The sequence below is a fragment of the Lontra canadensis genome, unplaced genomic scaffold (assembly GCF_010015895.1).
Source record: "Lontra canadensis isolate GAN:19392208 unplaced genomic scaffold, GSC_riverotter_1.0 scaffold45, whole genome shotgun sequence".
NCBI classification, from domain to species: Eukaryota; Metazoa; Chordata; class Mammalia; order Carnivora; family Mustelidae; genus Lontra; species Lontra canadensis.
In genome coordinates, this window is record NW_022631039.1 from 10,176,767 (window position 1) to 10,197,841 (window position 21,075).

Genomic DNA, 21,075 nt, shown 5'->3' on the forward strand with positions numbered 1-21,075 from the left:
CTAAAACTGTCATAGTTGCACACATCAAAAGGTTTTATTGCATAAGAGGTTTTGAGGGCATAGATGAGCCATGCTTTAACAAACTGGAATGCTGGGGGAGGGGGTACAGAGTTATGGTTTATTGAATTTTCTTGTTCCTTTGAGTATTAAAGTACCTTTCCTTTTCTTTTCGTGTGGCTTTTCTAGAAAATGTACCTGCTTTATGTTATAGGCACAATTGACTAATTTTTAAAAAAGAATTACAGTGAGTTACAATTAAATTAAGAGGTTTCAAGACTACTACTTTGTGAAGGAAACGACAGTTTTAATTTGGGTCTTTCCCCCCACTTAGATTGTACATGCTTAAGAACAAATCCCCCAAATCCTACTTCTTAGCATTTACCACTTTCATATTTTGTTCTTTATGTGTGTGTGTTGGTTTTAATCTCAGAGGATTTTTAAAACTGTATTTTTCTGATACTAGAAAATTTCCAAAATTTCTGTGACTATTCACAGGGAAAGTAAAAGTTCCCTGAATCTCACAACCCAGAGAGAATACTGTTAATTAAACTCTTACTGTCACACTTCCCGACAGTTTTTAGTCCATCTCTGTGTCAGTCAGTAGCCTGTGCCTCATCAGCTTGCTGACTCCGCAGTACTCTGTTCTCTATCAACAATTTATTGATCCAGTCCCCTTTTACTGGACATAAGATCGTTGCCAGCACTTTGCTATTAAAGCACTGTAGCAAGCATCATTGTAGGTAAAGCTTTGCACAAATCCGGGATGTTTTCCTTAAGCTCAATGCCCAGAAGGGAGTTGTGGGTCAAAGGGTAGGTACAATTTAAAGCATATTTGCTACACATTGCAAAATGCCCTCCGGAAAACATGCCCGAAGTTATGCTTAATCTGATTTTGTGAGAATGCACCTTTCCTGAACCCCAACTAAGTTGGTCTTTTAAAGCCACTTCCTTTTGTATAACCTATATAGTTTTTTTGTTTTGTTTTGTTTTGTTTTGTTTTTGTAAAATACGTGTAGCTATACTGTTTAGTAGCTATGGACATTGATTGGGACAATACCTGAGATTTCATATCTTCTGCTGTTGGGTATAACTTCCCCCATAAACTTTGTACATAGAGATGTGTGCAGAATAATTACACTCCTGTGGCTCTTCAAGCCTGTGTACTTTTGTTCTTACTTTCCTCAGCCTTAATTTTAAACTCCTATTTGTTTTCCAGACCTTGAGTCTGTCTTTTTGGTTGATTATTGTTTTAGGGACCTGTTCTGGTTTTAACAGCTGCCTCAAGTCCTTGTGGTTACAGGGGAGACTTGTGTAAATGAGATAAAAAGTTGCTGGTTCCTTTCTTATTCAAAAATAAACGAAAAATATTACCAGAAGGTATTCCCAATCCAGGGAGCAAAACAAATGAGCCCCCCTCAGAGATCTAACTGATGGCTTATAGCCTTCTGAAGCTACCTGTGCTTTAAGGAGAGCAGACTGGGCAGTAAAGATGGCCTCAGGTTTGTTGCTTAAACTTTTTATTTGGTGCTTTGGAGGTTGAAAAGTCCCTAAACAATAGCAATTTCTTCACTAAAAGTACCAAAGTATAGCAGTAGTTAAACTATAGGGCAGGGGAGGGAGACTTTGACTTGTCACTTTTACTCTACCTTCTAGAGTATTTATACTCTCTTTGTGTGAATGGATTACTTTTATAATTTTAAGGTTTAAAAAGGCAGAAATTGATGTACCACTTTTAATGGGTAAAAAGCTTCAAAAACTAAGCTAAAATGTGCCATTTTCTTTTTTTTTTTTTTATATTTTATTTATTCATTTGACAGAGATCAGAAGTAGGCAGAGAAGCAGGCAGAGAGAGAGAGCGAGAGAGGAGGAAGCAGGCTCCCCGCTGAGCAGAGAGCCTGATGAGCCTGATGCGGGGCTTGATCCCAGGACCCCGAGATCACGACCCGAGCCGAAAGCAGAGGCTTTAACCCACTGAGCCACCCAGGCGCCCCTAAAATGTGCCATTTTCTACCTGTTTTGCAAACTAACCTTTCAAAGATAAGCCTAATTTATTTATTTTCTTAAAGATTTTATTTATTTATTTGACAGAGAGGGAGATCACAAGTAGGCAAAGAGGCAGGCGGGGACCGGGTGGGGGGGGGAAGCAGGCTCCCCGCTGAGCAGAGAGCCTGATGCGGGGCTTGATCCCAGGACCCCCGAGATCATGACCTGAGCCTAAGGCAGAGGCTTAACCCACTGAGCCACCCAGGTGCCCCTCTAAGATAAGCCTAATTTAAAGTCTCGCTGTTTTTCTCTTAATCACTACTTATGGGAATGCATTTTTAACATTTACTAACCTGAGACTGTGAATGCAACAGAAAAGAATGCAACAAAACTGAGAAACCCAAATTCCAGTCCTTAAACAGTTATCGCTTGAGTCTTGTTCCTGATGTTGCAAGAAGCTGATCCCTTTAGGTGCAGCTGTATTCTTGAAAGGTATAAAGGCATTAATAACAATGACAAGAAAAGGTACAGAAGTGGTAATAATAACCTCTCAGAAATAAGGCTAAAAGTTCAGATGATTAAAACACATTGTATAGAATAATAATGGAGAGGTTTGGAATTGGGGATCAGAGCAGATCTCAGGTGAAGCATTTTTGTATGTACTTAATGTCATTTTCCTCCATTTGACCTTGTGCTCCAATTTTTTCATCTATAAATAAGGACTATAGTAGTACCTACGGCTGGTTATTGTGAAGATTGAACGTTGTAATACATGAAAGCTCTTAGAACAGTGTGTTAGCAGTAGTAGCCTGTGTTTACCGGAGTGTAGACACTAGGAGAGCATTGACTTTCATCTATTTTGTTTACTGCTTATCCCCAGTATCTAATAGAGTGACTGACATAGAGGCAGAGTTGAGTAAATATTTGATAAAAGAATAGCGTTGAAATCATTGGCACGACTTTTTCGGCCAATGAGCTATACCCTTCTTGAGGGTTTTTTGGTTGTTTTGCTTTTTTTTTTTAATCCCTCACTGTGCACAGTAGTAGTCAGAAAAAATTCTTGAATAGATACTGAAGATCTGTGGTTATCACGCAGTTGTAGCTAAAATCCTCACCTTGGTGGCCAGGGGGACTGAGCTAGCTCTGGTAATAATGGCTATGATGTTTTGAGCATCTGTTATGGATGTGTCAAGTTTGCTATCCACATTCATTCTCCAGCTGTTTTTTTTTTATGCACCACAGTTTTACCAAGCACTGTGGTTACCACTAGGAACCACACTGGAGAAGGGGAAAAGCAAACAAACAAACAAACAAAAAACCAGCCTGTGCTTTTCTAGAGTTTATAGCTTTTGATAGGACAAAAATGCCAAGGTTTTAGTCTGTCCAGCCTTTCCCCTCTACCTTGACTTGCCTGTATCAATTATGTTTCCTTGCTCCTCTCCCCACCCTCTTTCCCAGAGGGGTTCTGCCTTTACCAATTCAGTTCTTTGAACTTTGTTTTGTCTCACTGTTGGAAGAAAGAAAAAAATAAATGTATGTGCAGGTTAAGTTCAAGAGGTTTTAAGGCACGTTGTAAGAAGTCTTTCGAAAATTGGTAAGAGAATTAGATGAGAAACAAAACAAAACAAAAAGTAGAAGTTTTGATTCTCCTTACTGGTATCTGAGAACTACATGTAATGAACTTGAAGTATTTTTAAATTATTTTAGGTTTCTGAACAATATTTCTCAGATTGCAAGGGCTGCAGTGTTTTTGTTTTTGTTGTTTTGTTTCATTTTGTTTTTTAAGATTTATTTATTTAGAGAGAGCTAGAGTGGGGGCAGGGGCAGAGGGAAAGAATCCCAAGCAGGCTCCACACTGAGCCTGGAGCCTGACGCAGGCTGGATCCCACAACCCTGAGATCAAGACCTGAGCAAAAATCAAGAGTTGGATGCTGGATGTTTAACTGCCTGAGCCACCCAGGTGCCCCAGGGTTGCAGTTTTAATGCAAAACAAAATGACCCATCTCACAGGGTCTGGGTGAGGGAAGTTCAACTAGAATTACTCAAGATATGGTATAAGAATAGCATTTGGAAAGAACTGGTGAATTACAAAAAGAATGTCACTTGTATTTGAAATTAGCGGTTTACTTTGATCTAGTAAAGTTCCTGTTACCTTTTAAGTACTTTAAGGGCTTTCTAAACAAATGCAACCCAGCACATGAGACATTCTTTCCTGTAAATTCATTGCTTGCTTTTTATTCCAAGACACACCTTTTAAAAACAATAAGTAGGCAGGTAAGAACACTCAACCAAATAGTCTAGTGTGCTCTATAGCCTTCAAAGTATTTATCTGTTGACAGCTGATTGGAACCCAGCAACTTAACTGCTGTTTCCTTCATAGATACCACGTATCTGTGAGAAAGTTATATATTTCTTTTCTTTTTTTTTTTTTTTTTAAGAAGGTTGTATTTATTTATTTGACAGAGAGAGAGAGAGACAGCGAGAGAGGGAACACAAGCAGGGGGAGTGGGAGAGAGAGAAGCAGGCTTCCCGCAGAGCAGGGAGCTGGACGAGCAGGGAGCTGGACGCAGGGCTCCATCCTAGGACCCCGGGATCATGACTTGAGCTGAAGGCAGATGCTTAACAACAGAGCCAACCAGGTGCCCCAAAGTTATATATTTCTAAGTGATATTCAAGTAATATTAAAGATGTTTGCATTTCTTATTCCACCATGTCAGTCTAGATTGCCTTGGTACTTTTTTTATACCTGTCTCCCTATTAGACCATGCATTTTCAAGGGCTAGAATGCTTTCCTCATTCATCTTTGTGTTCTATATGTCCAGCATGAGACTGGGTTCACTATTTACTGTAGGTATGTAATGAAGATTAAACACATACATAATATAGTTGTTTCAAAGGCCCAAACATGAGAAGTACTTTACAGAGTTAGTGGAACGAAACCTAAGTACACATTATCTTGTACTTGCCACAGTACCCTTCCTGCCCCCACCACCCATCGGGAAAAATACTGGAAGAGGCCCATTTGCAGATTCTGATTGAGACTAATGTAATAGTCCTCTTGGTACTGTAGCTGTTAGGGAGGATTGTGTTTCCATTCTTCCAAATGGGAACATGCATCTCTGGGAGCCAAGCAAAAATGGATATTGGATTTCATCATAGTTGGAATTTCAAGAAGTGATTTTTACTTCATTCTCCTAGGTACTTCTCCCTCTGAAGTGCAAGGTCCAAAAGTTTCTTCAGATCTGGGGCAGGGTCCCCAAATCCCTTGTTCAGTTGAGGCCAGTGTGGGCCAAACATGGTTACAGTGTCTGATAGCTTGCTAATTGCCAAGGCTAGGAATGCCTGCTTTCAGCCCCAAAAGCTTTCTTCACACTGCCAAGAAATATATAACTCTATGGAGTTTTATATACATATCGCCTACTGGACCTTGGACCCAGTGTAATTGTCTGCACTTAAACTAGAAGGAAAAGTGGTTTCAAATAATTCTACGACAAATGTAAAACTTTTGTCTATTATTTAAAATAGAATGAAACTTTGTAGTGTTGAGCAGGATTCAGGCCATTACTTTAAGTTTCTTTATCAAGGATGGTCATGAACTCAGATTGCCTGTAACATAGTTCTCCCTCTGCAATTAAAACAAAACAATTGAGTGCCTAGATTCTTATACTAGTTTAGTGGGTGGGATAGCTCTGGGACTTAATATTCTTGAGAGACTTGATAATTTCATGCAAAAGTCTTGAATAGTTATAAGAGCACATGTTTTACTTTATCCCGCCAGTGTGGGATCTTTTTGTTTTGCTTAACTTTGCTTTTTCTTCAGAAAAATCTTGCTGCCTTAGTGAGTAGGGAATAGAGAAAGTGGAGTTTATCAAATCTGAAATAAAACGCCATGGAGATGTTATTGTTTCCAGTAGTGTATCCTAAGAGGTAGCAATACATAGTTTTCTGGATGATCATACTGGTTCTCATCTCTCGGTTGGTTCTTAAGGAGCTCATGATCTAATAGGTTTTTTCAGAACACTCGGAGAATATTCTTTCAGAAGCTAAGCCCAAAGAGCTAGCCCTGTGCTTTGCTGGTCACTAGCCCCGTGCTCAGATCATGTCTCAAGGGATGGAGTCATGTAACTCTGAGGGTATCATGGCTTCATTTCTGGCATGCCTTTTGCGCTCTGAAGGACCGCTTTTGCAGAAATAATTACTTACAAACCAAAGCTTGGATGTGGAGGAAGGGAAGAAAGAAAAGGAAGAATGCAGGCAAAACAACTTAGGTCATAGAGAGAAACTTTCATGGTGAATTTTCTCTGTGGGCTAAAGATTTCCTATGAAACTACCCTTATAGAAGAACCCAGAAATGACTTTTTTTGGGGATGGAGATGCCTGGAGAAACATTTGCCCAACTCTTCCCCAGTCATAGCTGGAAAGGCAGCTGCTAATCCAGCAAGGAGATTATTCTCAAAATAGCTGGGTTATCTTTTTCTACTAATGGATCTAATTGAGTATCACTCTAGAAGGGGAAGTTGCTGCTAACAGGTACGTGGGAAAATGCTTGCAGACCAGTAGCACTCTTCTGGATGATGCTGGACCCATGTTCACAAACATAGTGCATGTCCTGCATCTCAATACACCTGGCTCTCCATGGGCAGGCTAGTTAGAAACAACCAAGGAATGAACAAAGACACATAGCTTTGCAGCATTCCATAGCATTAAGGGTTTAAAGCCTGAGCCCTTAGCAGCCTGGAACGTTAGGAAGAGTCAGGGCTTTTGTTATTGCTGTTTCTTTCCTTTAAAAAAAAAAAAACCAAACACAGCTTAATTGAGGTGTAATTCATTAAAAAAAATTCACTCCTTTTAAGTATACAATTCAGTGATTTGTTTCAGTAAATTTACAGAATTGTGTAACCACCACAATCCAATTTTATAACATTTTCATCATGCCAGAAAGGTCCTTTGTGACTGTTGCTGTCGTTCCTCATTCTCATTCTGAGCCCCAGGCAACCTCTGATATATTTTTGGTCTCTTTAGTTTGTCTTACTAGGTATTTCATATAAATAATCATATAATTGTTAGGTCCCCCAATAATGGGTCCGTGATTAAAGGAGCGAGACTAATAGAAAGTGAAGGTCAAGCAAAGCTTTATTTCGCGCCAAGCATCAAGAATCAGACCAAACGTTCGGGGCTGCGCCTCTTACAGAGAGGGTGACCTCTCTCTGCTTCACAGATTAGCTTTTAAGGGCAAAGGCCATGTGGTTGGGCCTGGCCACGCACAGGTGGCCAATGAGATTGTAACACACAGAGAAAGCTGCACAGTCATGTTAGGTCATACATAAGTGACCAATTGAATTGCAATTTACCCTAGTAGATATTTGAATTAGCCTATCACCTTGGTCAGAATTGGTGCCCAAAACGTTTCCCAAAGGGTGGGGCCCACACTCCTTGGTAACTAGGGAGACAGTATGCACTCCCCTACTGATCGGATGTCTCCACCTGGCCTGACCCACCCTTGTATTTGGGCTTTGTTACCTGGGACTGCTTTCCCCGGACTTGTTTTTAAGTAAGTCCCTTGGGGAAAGGGGGGCAGGGACAGTTTAAGGGTTAAACAACAAGGTTATTGTTTAGCCTGGATGGAAGTGTTCTTGCTAAAATAAGTCCTTACAATAATATGTGGTCTTTTATGACTTCTTTCACTTAGCATGATCATGTTGTGTGTATTGGTACTTTATTCCTTCTTATGGCTGAATAATCATTTATGGATGTACCATGTTCATCTGTTCACCAGTTGGTGGACTTATTTCTAAGAAGGTGCTTTTTTTTTCCCCAGATTTTATTTATTTATTTATTTTTTATTTTGGGGATGGGGAGGAGCAGAGGGAGAGGGACGAGCAGGCTTTGCATTGAGCACCACGCCTGATGTGAGGCCTGATCCCAGGACCCTGAGATTATGACCTGAGCCATAACCAAGAGCCAGTTGCTTAACTGACTAAGCCACCCAGGTGCCCCTAACAAGGTCCTTTTTTTTTTTTTTTTTTTTTTTAAAAGACTTTATTTATTGGAGAGAGAGAGAGAGATGATGAGGGAGGAGAAGGAGAAACAGGCTACCTGTTTCTGAGCAGGGAGCCTGATGTGGGACTCGATCCCTGGACTCCAGGATCACGACCTAAGCCAAAGGCAGTCACTTAACCAACTGAGCCACCCACATGCCCAACATGGTACTTTTTTTTTTTTTTCCTAAGATTTTATTCATTTGACACAGAGAGAAAGATCACAAGTAGGCAGAGAGGCAGGCAGAGAGAGAGAGGGGAGGAAGCAGGCTCCCTGCGGAGCGGAGAGCCCGACGCGGGGCTCGATCCCAGGACCCTAGGATCATGACCTGAGCCGAAAGCAGAGGCTTTAACCCACTGAGCCACCCAGGCGCCCCCAACATGGTACTTTTTTAAGGGCCACATTACTGTGTGATACTTAAAAAGTAATTTAAAAGTCAGCTTGGCGAGTGGGACGCCTGGGTGGCTCAGTTGGTTAAGCCACTGCCTTGGGCTCAGTTCGTGATACCAGGGTCCTGGGATCGAGTCCCACATCGTGCTCCTTGCTAAGCGGGGCGCCTGCTTCTCTGTCTCTGCCTGCCACTCTGCCTCCTTGTGCTCTCTGACAAATAAATAAATAAATATGATCTTTAAAAAAAAAAAACTTGGAGAAACAGGATTAGGAAGGCAAAATTCACAAGGAAAACCCTGACATTTTCAGATTTTGTAAGTTTGTTATGACTTAGTAGTTACAGGGCAGAGCCTTACAGCTTTTGTGACCCTCTGTTGGAGCTGTTACTTTGAGGTAATGAAGTTGCAAGCAGTGATATCTATCACCTCATGCCTGATTTTCCTAGCTAATTGGCCCACTGGGTCACTGTCTGTTGAGTGTGTTCAGAGGAGCTGCGGGCACAGGGTGCAGCCGATTGAGCCGTGAGCACATGTATCTCTTACAGAACAACGACAGCAGTAGTGAAGAACTGCTGCTACTGCTGCTGCTGAGTACATTTTGGGCCTTAAATGATCCAGGCACTGTCCTTGATGCTACAGGTCGTCCTTGGCCTTTTATATGCAGTTCCTACGGAGGGAGCAATAAACAAATGTGCTGTATCCTGTGAGGTCGTGAATAGCCTTCTGAAGTGAGAGAAACATGGAGCGGAGGTAGAGAGAAGGGAAGGCGGAGCAAAGTGTCTCGGAGGTTTGGTGCTGAGGACTGGTGGATGGGTGTCCAGGAAGAGTCTTCAGGCTGAAGGAGAGCAAGTACAAAATCCCTGTGGTGGGAAATGGCTATGGCCTGTTCCAAGAATAGCCCAGAGGCCATCGGAGCACAGTGACCGGAGGCAGGGCACAGAGTGGCCAGAGTCCAAACCTGCTTAATTATGGGAAATACCCAGGCTTTGTGCCCTACCCTGCTGTTAAGGATAATGCTCTCGGGGCGCCTCGGTGGCTCAGTTGGTGAAGTGGCTGCCTTCGGCTCAGGTCATGATCCCGGGGTCCTGACATCAAGCCCTGTATTGGGCTCCCGGCTCATTGGAGGGCCTGCTTCTCCCTCTCTCTCTGCCTGCTGCTCTGCCTACTTGTGCATGCGCGCTCTCTCTCTCTCTCTCTCTCTGTCAAATAAATAAATATATATATATATATATTTTTTTTAAAGGATAATGCTCTTTGATAACCTTAATCTATGACAGACAGTTGAGCCTAAAACCGTTGTAATATACGGGTAAACTACCTTTCATCATTTCTCCTCTCCTACTTAGATATTTCCAGTCATTTGTACTTTTTTAATACTGACAGGGAAGCAGTGAAGGTTATTTTACAAAAGGTACTGTTTTTCACTCATCAGATAGGAGAAATGTATGACGAGTGTTGGTGAGAGTGTGGTAGAAGAGTACTTTCGTACAGTGGCTGTAGGAGCACACATTGTTGCAGACCCTTTCTCCAAAGTATGTGGTGGTGTCTTTTTTTTTTTTTTTAAGATTTTATTTATTTGAGAGAGAGTGAGCAAGTGAGGGAGAGTGAGAGTGCAAGCGTGCACGGAAAGGGGGGCAGAGGGAGAGGGAGAAACAGACTTCTCGCTGAGCAGGGAGCCCCATACAGGACTCGATCCTGGGACTCAAGGATCATGATCTGTGCCAAAGACAGATGCTTAACCAACTGAACCACCCAGGTGCCCCTGTTTGAAAAATCTGTCACATACCCTGTGCTTCAGCAATTCTTTGTCTAGGTATTTTCTTCATACTTGTGTGTACAAGGAGACGGGTACAATCCCTTGCCACATAGTTGTAACTTGTAAGCCATCTAAATGCCACTCAGAGGAAATAAACAAATTGGTTTACTTGATTGTGAAGGCTGAGAAGTCTGAAATCTGTAGGGCAGGCTGGCAGGCTAGAAGCTTATACTGCAGTCCCCAGGCAGAATGTCATCTTCCTCAGGGAAACCTTAGTTTTATTCTAAAGGCTTTTCAGCTGATTAAATGATGCCTACCCAGATTATTGAAGATAATGCTTAAACTGGTTGTAGATGTTAACCACATCTATAGAATTCCTTCACAGCAACACCTACATTAGTATCTAAATGACTGACTGGGTACTATACCCCTGTCATGCAGACTCCTAAGGTTAGCCATCACAATGGGATACCATACAGAAGTTAAATAGTTTAGACTAGTCAATATTTAACAAGGTGGACAGGTCTCGGGAACATAACACTGAATTAAAAAAAAAAATGTAAGAGTGAAATGTATTATGATACCATTTATTAAAATGCATAAAGGAAACTTGTGTATCATTCATGACTAAATACTTGTACATATAAAAGTGTAAAATAGAAAATGAACAGCATTTTTTTTGTGTATGTCTGTAAAGATTTTATTTATTTGATAGAGAGGCAGGCAGAGGGAGGGGGTGGGGAGAGCAGGCTCCCTGCTGAGCAGAGAGCCTGATGAGGGGCTCGATCCCAGGACCCTGGGATCATGACCTGAGCCGAAGGCAAAGGCTTTAAAGCCACTGAGCCACCCAGGCGCCCCAATGAACAGCATTCTTAATTGATGGCTCCCTAGGGAGACTTGACTGGGGTGGTTAAAGCATCCTGTGGTTTGGTAATGTTGTTCTGAGGTGTTCTAATTCCTTGATGCTGAAGGAAATCAATATGGTAGTATTAACCATTATTCCTAGGGGGAATCTTTTTTATTTTATTTATTTTTTTAAGAGAAAGAGAAGAAGGTGGTCAGATATTTGTTTGCTTGGGTAGAATTGGTCAATATTGTGCTGCTGCACGATATTGTGCTGACTCATAAGAAGTCAGTACTATTACAAGAAGTCATCTAAAAAGAAAATATCATAGAGACTCCCATAATTTCTCACACTAGAATAGTGCTCTGTCATACAGGTATTTTCAGTTCACTTTATTGAACAATCTAGTTCGAGGAATTGTATTGAGTCCTGAGGGATGAGTGCAAAGGTTAGCAGGAAGGCCGCCCGGGCATGACCTGTGGGATCGGATTCAGCAAGGTTTTTAAATTTAGCATCTCAAAGCTTTGGTGTCTCATCCATAAAATGAAGATAATAATAACCATGTTGTTAGGATCTAATGAGACAGCCCATATAAAATGCTAGGCACAGAGCCTGAAAAACAGTAGCACTCCATAAACGTCAAATGTATCCCACAGGGAAAAAAAAAAGAATAAATTGTTCTCAAATGAGTAAAAGACATAATAACACCTTCAATTTCCTTTGTACCCCACACTTTTCTAGAGGTTTTTGTATTCATGGTTTCTCTCATCCTGATGTCACACTTAAAGGTAGAATAGCCAGTATCATTTACTTCATGTTACAGACAGGAAGTGAGGTATCTGGAGACATCTGTGGAAATGGGAATGTTCATCCATTTGAAGAGTTGACTAATATTTTAAACTTTTGTCTTGGAATATTAATTATTACAGTTGATTCAGTGTGCACTGATTGTCAAGTGCTTGGAAGAGCACATCAGTGTTCCGTAAATACTTATTATCTCATTGAATCTTTATACCCCTCATGAGATCCAAATGATCATTATTTACATTTTATAGAGGAGGAGATTGAGGCTTAGCAAGGTAGTGATGTGATTAGCTCAGGGTTTTTTTTCCTTTTATTCTTCAAAGTTTTTTTCATCCCATGTTCCCCTGGCCCATTACTGGTGGGATGGCAGGTTACAAATGATAGATAATACAAATTGATACATACTGCAAGTTGATAGCTAGTAGCATAGATAGATAATACAGATTGAAGGAGAACCCAAACACTATTCACATTTGGCAGATAAGCATTTTTGTGTTTTATGAATTTGAAGCTTGAGTACTTCTGCTATAACTTAATACTTCAAACAAAACATCTCTGTTGTCTTATTTTCCTTTACTTGGCTTATGCTCCCCATTCAAGATGGGTATGAAAAATAGGACTCTTCTGACCATCTGCTAGCCCATAAGCAGCTGCTTTATTTCCAAATTTACTCACTAATATTTTCCCTAAAGGCAGGGGGTGTAATCAAATACTGATTATGTTAGTCCAGGAACAGCAGCTTCCAACAACACAAGGAAGTCTTGAAGAAGTAAGATTTTCTACAAATGATGTCTATCTAGAAGTATTCTCAAACAGTTAATCCTTATTAACAAATAATCTTGTCACATGAAATCTAGAATGAGTCCTGATTAATTTAAGCATTTGATACTGCTGGATTAATTTGTATGAGATTGTATAGAATAAAATAATATGGGAAATTTCAAGGATAAATGTTACCTGAAGGGCATCAAAACTCCATCTTAGAGATTCTTAAATCACTTTTAAAAGCTTATTCCAGTGTAAATATTACCCACATTTTTCAAATGAGAAAAATAAAACACTGAAGTAGCAAATAATTTGTTCTTGGTCATATAGAGAATTGGAAAAAGGAATGTAAAGAAACCAGTTCTCAGAAATTTAAAGTCAGCTCAGTTTAACTATCTGGCTAGTCATAATTGTATTAATTTATGCTTCAGAGTCTGTAGTTCCCTACTGGTAAAGGTAATAATTTTTCAAAAATGAAAGAAAAATATGAATGGTGAGGAAGTTAAAGCCATCTTGAGATCGCATAATTATGTTTAAAATTATAATGTGTTGGTCTACAGGAAGCAGAGGAAAAAAGCATGAGATAAACGGACCAACTGGAAATCTAGCGGAAAGTGCCTTCTAGGTTCTGAATGGTCTGTTCCTCAACATTTTATTTGGAAAGATAATCGTTAGTTCTCCAGTCCCGCTGATTGAACCTAGAGCCTAGAACCAACTCTTCTTCATAGGAGACTCAGTACAAGTAGAACAGTGATGTCGCAGGTGTTTTAGTTTAGACTACCCATATTGCTCTCTGAATGGAAATGAAACCCATTCTGGTTGAAACTGGTTGGGCAAATTACCCTCCTTGCCAGGCAGTAACAGGTAAAATACATACGAAGCTTTTGCTTTGATTATAACAAAATAGTGTTTCTTGGACCATTAGTACCTTTTATAATTTATTTTGTTTTTGTTTTTTGTATCTTAAACCTTTTATTCTTAGTGCCAAATCTACATTAAAATGGATTTGTCCATTATTACTGGTGATTTTCTTAAAATCCTAGGCTATAAAAAAAAATTGGGTTCTTAATAAGCCTTACCAGAGCATATGACCTTTGACCCAACAGCTGCCCCCTTTAAAAAAAAAAAATGGGACCCATTCAATTCACAAAGATAGCCACTGCTACTTATAAAACTTTACAGATCGTGGAATTCAAAGGCAGACTGCTTTTTTGTTCTTGGATTTAAAAATACATGTACTTGGAGCTAAAATAACTAGATTAACGGCCAAGAGCCAGGGTAGAGATGGATTTTCCACTGTTCAAAGGGGCCAGAGTTTCCAGGGGAAAAAATTTCTGTAGCTAAAACTAAATAATAAGGAATTGAAGTATATGTTGAACTTTCAAGCTTAAAAACTTGTATTTTTCTCTGAAGCTTATTGTAGTCCCTTGTTTTAGTAGTTAACTTTTTTTTTCCTCCAGTAGCATCATTGGGATAGTGGTTTATGCTTGGTGTTAACTTTGGAAGTTCTCATTAATTCATTGTTTTTCATATTTTAAGATAGGATTTGCATGTAAGCCTTTCAAGAATTATATCAAGAAACCAAATTATATTTTCCCCTTATTTGGCTGAACTAAGAATAATCTTAACAGAGATCTAGGGTTCTTTTCATGACTGCTTATATGCTAGTAAGGGGGTTAGCTCTGTATCTGTTTCCTTATATTCTTATCCACTTATCCACTGAGACTCAGCATCATTAGGATAAGAATTTAAAAAAATTTTAAGTTTTATCTTTTAATTAAAACTTAGGTTTTCGGGGTGCCTGGGTGGCTCAGTGGGTTAAAGCCTCTGCCTTCAGCTCAGGTCATGGTCCCAGGGTCCTGGGATCGAGCCCCACATTGGGCTCTCTGCTTGGCAGAAAGCCTGCTTCCTCCTCTCACTCTGCCTGCCTCTCTGCCTACTTGGTATCTTTGTCTGTCAAATAAATAAATAAAATCTTAAAAAAAAACAAAAAAACAAAAAACTTATGTTTTCAATACCAGACTTGGTCTCATGAGATTATTATAAGAATTTTTTAAAAGAAATATTTGAAAAGCAGTTTTATCTTTTTATTAAAAAGTAATTATTTTCTAATGAAGTTACTAGATTTTAAAAAATTACTGAAACTCATACATTGCTGATGGGAATGTAAAATGGCACAAGTACTCAGGGAAATAGTTCGGCAGTTTCTTAGAAAGTTGAACATACAGCTACCATGTGACACAACAGTTGAACTCCTAGATCTTTATCCTGGAGATATGAACACTTATGTTCACAGAAAAGCCCATATGTGACTGTCCATGTCAGGTTTATTTGCAACTGCAAAAGACTGTAAACAACTGAAATATTCAGTGGGCAAATGTATAAATTGTGATACATTCATGCTATGGAGTACTACCAGCCAAAAAAGGGGATAAACTACTGATAACTCCCAGCAACTTGGATGGCTCTTATGGACATTGTGCTGAGTGAAAAAAGCCAGTCTCAAAGGTCACATTCTGTATGATTCCATTTATATAACATTCTCACACTGACAATTACAGTGATTGAGATCAGTGGTTGCCAGGACTGTTGAGGAGGGTGTGGCTATAGAGGGGTAACATGAGGGAGGTCATTGTGTTAATGGAATATTTCTATAACTGTGATGATACTTAAATCTGTATATGTGGTAAGATTTCATGGGAACAATGCACCCTCTCCCCCAAATGAGTGATACAGAAACCAGTAAATACAATAAAGTCTGTAGTTTAGCTAGTAAGTGTTGTACCATTGTCAGTATCCTGGTTTTGATACTGTACTATGTTATATAAGTTACATTTAGAGGAAGCCTACCTGAGAATTCTGTGGGGTTTTTACAACTTCTTGTGAATGTTAAATGATTTCAAAATAAGCTTAAAAACAAAAGAGGGACTTGAGAAAAGATGATGGACATAGCAGCTGTGGCCACAGGTCTCTGTGATCAGGTATTGAGCCTTACCGTCTTACAGAGAGACTGGTAGAGGAGTCATCCTTGGCTTTGGGGCTTTATGGCTGTTGGTCGTGAATGGGGCTCAGACAAGGGGCTCTAAAAACACGGGATGAATGGACTGCCAGTTGAGCAAAGCAGATTGGCCATTTTTTCCCCTTTTTCTTCGAAGAATACATTGAATTGACAGCAACGGATCTTGAAAAGGAGTGGGGGGTACCATAAACCCATGGTGTTAAGGCTTGAAGAAGACTTTAAGAAGATTTAGCAGTTGATAAAAGACCTAAGAAGATTTGGGGTGATAGAAAATGGACAGAGGAGTGGTAGCTGCCTTAAGAAAACCTAAAGAATCTGCAGTGGGAGAACTGATGAAGGCTGCACCGTTCATCCCCAGAGGCTGAGGAGCAGTCCCACAGAAGGTGGGAATGGAGGGACACCCAGGGCTAGAGTAGGAGTTACACAGTTTGGTTAAACTGCTAGTTTTCCTTTCCCACCCAACCACCAGTACTATCAGCAGCTCCCTCTGCCTGGCAGACTGGAGATTTAAACCTAGGATATGTTGAATCAGAGGAGTTCTCCATGTGGAAACACCAGCAGGAGGAAATAAACCCTGGAGTTGGAGTAGAGAGGAGGGTAGTTCAGTAAAAATCAGTCCAGTAAACTGTGGAATTCCCAATCCACTCCCCTTCGTGATGGGGAAAGCTGACCCAGTGATTGTCTCTTCCTCTACCCTTAACAGAAAATGAGAAACTTCTCTGAAGAGACTCAGTGGACCCTGGTTACTGTCACAGGGCCAGTTTCTCTATAGCTGACTTGTCCAATCACTCCAAATGAACCTGCTAGTCAACAACCACCCTTTGTTTACACCCACACCCACAAGCTTCAAGCCACCATTCTAGGGCTTTACTCTTAAATATGAACTGGCGATCAGGTATCACCAGATGTTTGAAAGCCTCCAACATAAAAGATAGATGGATACCAAACAGTGAAAAGAAACAATCAGGAGATAATATGGGAAACTGGAAGATATTACTTTCAGTTTATTCAAATTAGAGACAATATTCACAAAACAAGAACAGGATGCTTTTAAAAAGGAATAACCAGGGGGTACCTGGTTGACTTGGTTGGTTAAGCATCCAACTCTGGGTTTCAGCTCAGGTCATGATCTCATGGGTCATGGAATTGAGCTCTGCACTGGGCTCCACACTCAGTGGGGGAGTCTGCTTGAAGTTTCTTTCCTTCTGACCCTTCCCCTGCTCTCATGCTCACTCACTCATGCTCTCTCTCTCAAATAAATCCTGAAGAGAAATGGGGGTGGGGCATGGGAGAATAACTAAAAACTCTGAAAGAGCCCTAGTGGGGACTCTGCTCAAGATTCTGTCTCTCCTCCCTCTGCCCCTCCCTGCTCTTGCATGCACTCCCTGCCTCCCTCCCTCTCTCCAGAATAAATAAATCTTAAAAAATAAAGTAACATAATAAGAGTTGGAATGTGAAGTTACCTGTCAGAAATGGGGAAATAAAAGTGGAAAATTAGAGAAAAAAGGTAAAATGATTAGAGAAGAAATCAGGATATGTAAAATATTCATCAGAATTCCAGAAATTAGGGAGAGAGAAGAAACAAAATAGGAACATTTTTCAGACCTAAAGGATGTAATTTTTTTTAAATGGAAGGGGTGAATCAAGTGCCCAATAAAATAAATGAAAAAATTCGCACACCGAGACAGACCACTATGTAGTATACAGGGCTTCCAAAAATAAGCATCCCCCTACAAAGTCCTATACAAAGGAAGAAGAAATGATGGCTGACTTCTCAATAGCAAAACTGGATGTTAAAAATAGTGGGGCAATATCTTTAAAATTCTAAAAGAGAATCACTTGAGCTCTGTAATACTCTACCCAGCAAAATATCAATCAAATATCAAGGTAAAGGTAATTTCAGACACATGGGGACTCAAATTTATCTCTTATGCATCATTTCTTAGGTTGCTCTTGGAGAATGATCCCCAGCAAATAGGAATAAATGAAGAAAGAGGAAGGTGTGGAGTCCAGCTAATGAGAGCTCTAACACAGGGGATCAGAAAGGGATATGTAAGGGTAACAGTGTGGCAGGGACAGTCAGGCCAGACTGAGCAAGAGGACAGAGAGTCCTTGGACGAAGTTCTGGGGGAAAATGGAGTGGAAGCTTAGCTGACAACTTTGTGTGTTAACTTTGTGCGTTGAGAAATACTGATAGACTTCTGCTAGATGTGATAGAGCATGTGGAAAAATTTAAGGTGGATTCATGGAAAACTAAGCGAGGAGGAGGGGATGAAATGATTGTTAATCCCAGGAGAAACAAAGACTGTACCAAGAAAGGAAACCTAATCCTTAGTACATTCCTTTCATTGTATGACCAATATTTACAAAGTCCTAATAACCCTGACTATCGACTTACCAGGAAATTGCTGTTTAATTATGTAGGAAGGATTGAAGTAGGGGAAGAGGGGTGGTGTGGAGAGCTGAGCCTTCATCTACTATAGTAGAAAGCCAGTGGTTATCATCCAAAATTTGAAAAATCAAGAATATTATCCCAAACTTTGGAAATAAATACAAGAATAGTGGGTTAGTTGAAAGTGCTCTTGGGAGTAAGTTCAGGTTTGAGGGAAGGTTGAGCCTGGGGTTGTTTTTCATGATAAGCCTTTATCACTGTTTGATAAAATAAGTTATTATGTTCTCTCTGTACTGATTTATAAAGGAGAACCTTTTTATCCAGCAGAGCATGTATATCAAGTATCTGCCTCTTTGAATGTTGGGTATTTTTCATTCTTTTTATTGCTTGGTCCTCTACAAACAGGGTTCACATTTTGAGGGGGTGGGTAAGGAGACTTGAGTGGTCTGCCTGGAATGATTAATGCTGTGAAGCTCATTATTCATAGGTGTAATGTATTTGTAGATACATTCATTCGCCATGTGTTCTGAGTCAAGAACTCAGAGCCCATAAGAATGATCTATTGTCTCTACTTTGATTTAGGATATTTTAAGTTTAGAACAACTGTCTAAATAATTGACTGTCTCAATACTTACCATAGTATTTGTCTCTATGTTTATGACTTTCTAGTGCTACAGGAATGACACTTTTAGAAATGAAAACCATAATATTTTCACAGCTATGACATCATGAAATCCAGGATAGGGAAACCGTGCCTTCCCATCTACTGTGTGCATAGGACCTACCACTTGGTGGTTACTACATGAGTACTTAATGAATGAACAAGATCTCTTAGAAATTTCTGTTCAATTGATAACCTAGAAATTTCTGTTCAATTGATAACCAAGACATTGCTCATATAATTAAGTTCCGATCATGTGCACCTGTTTTTAACACTCACCTGACAACCATTAACCTACTTAAAACCAAAGGAAGCATCAGCTTCTGGGCCCATAGTCCCTGTGGGGTATGCTTGTAGGTATGCATGTCTGCTACTTGCTCCATTTACAGTAGGTTCTAGGCAGCCCTTGAGCAATGGAAAACTGCCAGGATTACACACGCCTTGCTGGTGCAAGAACCCTGTTCCATCTGTAAGGAAATATATGCTTTTTATTATTTCGGAATAAACGTTCATGGCTTTGTAGACTGTACTGTCAAGCATACATAGGTATCCCAGGCTATTTAGTGACAAAATCTAAAGATTATTTGATCCACTGTTTGCTTACTTTATTAATTTGTTTGTTTTATTTGTCAGAATGTTATGGAACAGTTCAATCCTGGGCTACGAAATTTGATAAACCTAGGAAAAAATTATGAAAAAGCTGTTAATGGTAAGTCTCTTTTTTGAATTTATAAATATAGTGCACATATAAAAACTGTTTAGTCGATATTTTACTTAATTATTTTGAAGTGCTTAATAGCGAAATTTTAAAATATCTTTAAGTTGGTAGAAATTATTTAATTCTATGGAAGTTTGCAATGATAGGATATTAGTGTATTTGAAATGAATAAATGGAAGACGATGGAACAGTCTTTTGACAGTTGTGATACATTTCATGATCAAATCATGGTTATTGATGTGACTCAGTATTTTATATCATTACCGTCAATATGTTTACCACTTTGCAAAACAAATTCTTTGTGAACTAATAACATATGAAATGCGTACTTAAAATATTTATTAGTATTTTGTAGCAAAGGAATTGTTCTCTTTATAAAGAATTTCTTGCTTTTGGGTGTATAACTTTTGATAGTGATATCAGCACATTTTTATCCTGAATGGAAAAACATCTAAATTAAAGGTTGAACTTAGATTCTCATTTCAAAATGAGTGCTTCCTGTAAAATGAATTCAGGCATTTGCTATTGTCTCTCTTTGTGAACCAGACTTGCTTGCTAGTTTCAGGAGGTTTCATTTGAGAAAGCTGACCTGCATCTACACATGCATTTCCCTACTAGAAGGTGAATGTTATCAATGATCACCTTAAAAACTTGAGATACTGGGGTGCCTGGGTGGCTCAGTGGGTTAAGCCTCTGCCTTCGGCTCAGGTCCTGATCTCAGGGTCCTGGGATCGAGCCCCACATTGGGCTCTCTGCTCCGCGGGGAGGCTGCTTCCTCCTCTCTCTCTGCCTCTCTGCCTACTTGTGATCTCATCAAATAAATAAATAAAATATTGTTTAAAAAAAAAAAAAAACTTGAGATGCTAATAATCACCAAATTCTAACATGGTCAAAACAATTCTCCTTATGTAACAAGCGTCACCCCCAAAATATTCAGACCCCAGTTTCACCCTCTACCCTGGTTCACTAAGGCCACCAAGTAACATGAGTAAATTTAGTTTCCAATAGTTTTAGATTTGAAGACTTCAGATCAGGTTTTGTGTCTTTTATGTATAGTTTGTTTCTCCTATTCACCATGGCCCACTTTTGGCTGCTCCCTCTTGAGATTCTGAGAATAAACCCCTGGACTTACACACTCTGAGCATAAGCGTGCCCCAGGAAAAGGGGGTATGGTAGCTAGACTTCGGATGACAGGTGTCCAGTTGTCATAGTCATAGAAAAGTAAAGTGCTTATTTACTATCTTCTGCAGTATCAGTGATTTCTGTAGGTAACCCCTCACCCCTTCAAAAAGCAGGACGGAGACTTGTTTTAGAATTCTTGTACAGCTGACTCTCCCTTGATGGCTGCTTAGTCACAAGGCCACAAAGTCATTGCCTTAGATGCCCGTGTGAAGTAAATCACCATGACCTGCAGTGTTTTGTTTTGTTTGTTTGTTTTTTCTTTCTAGCACTTGCTACCTCTCTGAGGCAGTTATATAAGGTGACTCAAGGACCTGCCAGCAGCTTAGTCTCTTGCTAACAAGGCTTTTCCCCAAAGGGACTATTCTGCACTTTTAAAGTATTTCCAGTTTTTTTCTTTTCTTGCGGGCCATCTGTTTTTTACTGAAGCCATTGAGAAATCAAGATGAATTTGTAAAGTCCTTGGTAAGAATTTGTAGCATAGTTTAGGATGCCAGATGTGCAGTCAGCACTTAGGTCATAAATC

General features: G+C 39.8%; 1 protein-coding gene across 1 annotated transcript in view; it reads left to right on the forward strand.

Annotated features, from left to right (window-relative positions):
• The window catches only part of BAIAP2L1 (BAR/IMD domain containing adaptor protein 2 like 1), a 90,143-nt gene that overhangs the window by 5,969 nt on the left and 63,099 nt on the right, over positions 1-21,075 (forward strand). The window contains exon 2 of the mRNA XM_032872681.1: positions 19,286-19,361. Coding sequence (XP_032728572.1) covers positions 19,286-19,361 — 76 coding nt within the window. The remainder of the gene's footprint in view (positions 1-19,285; positions 19,362-21,075) is intronic.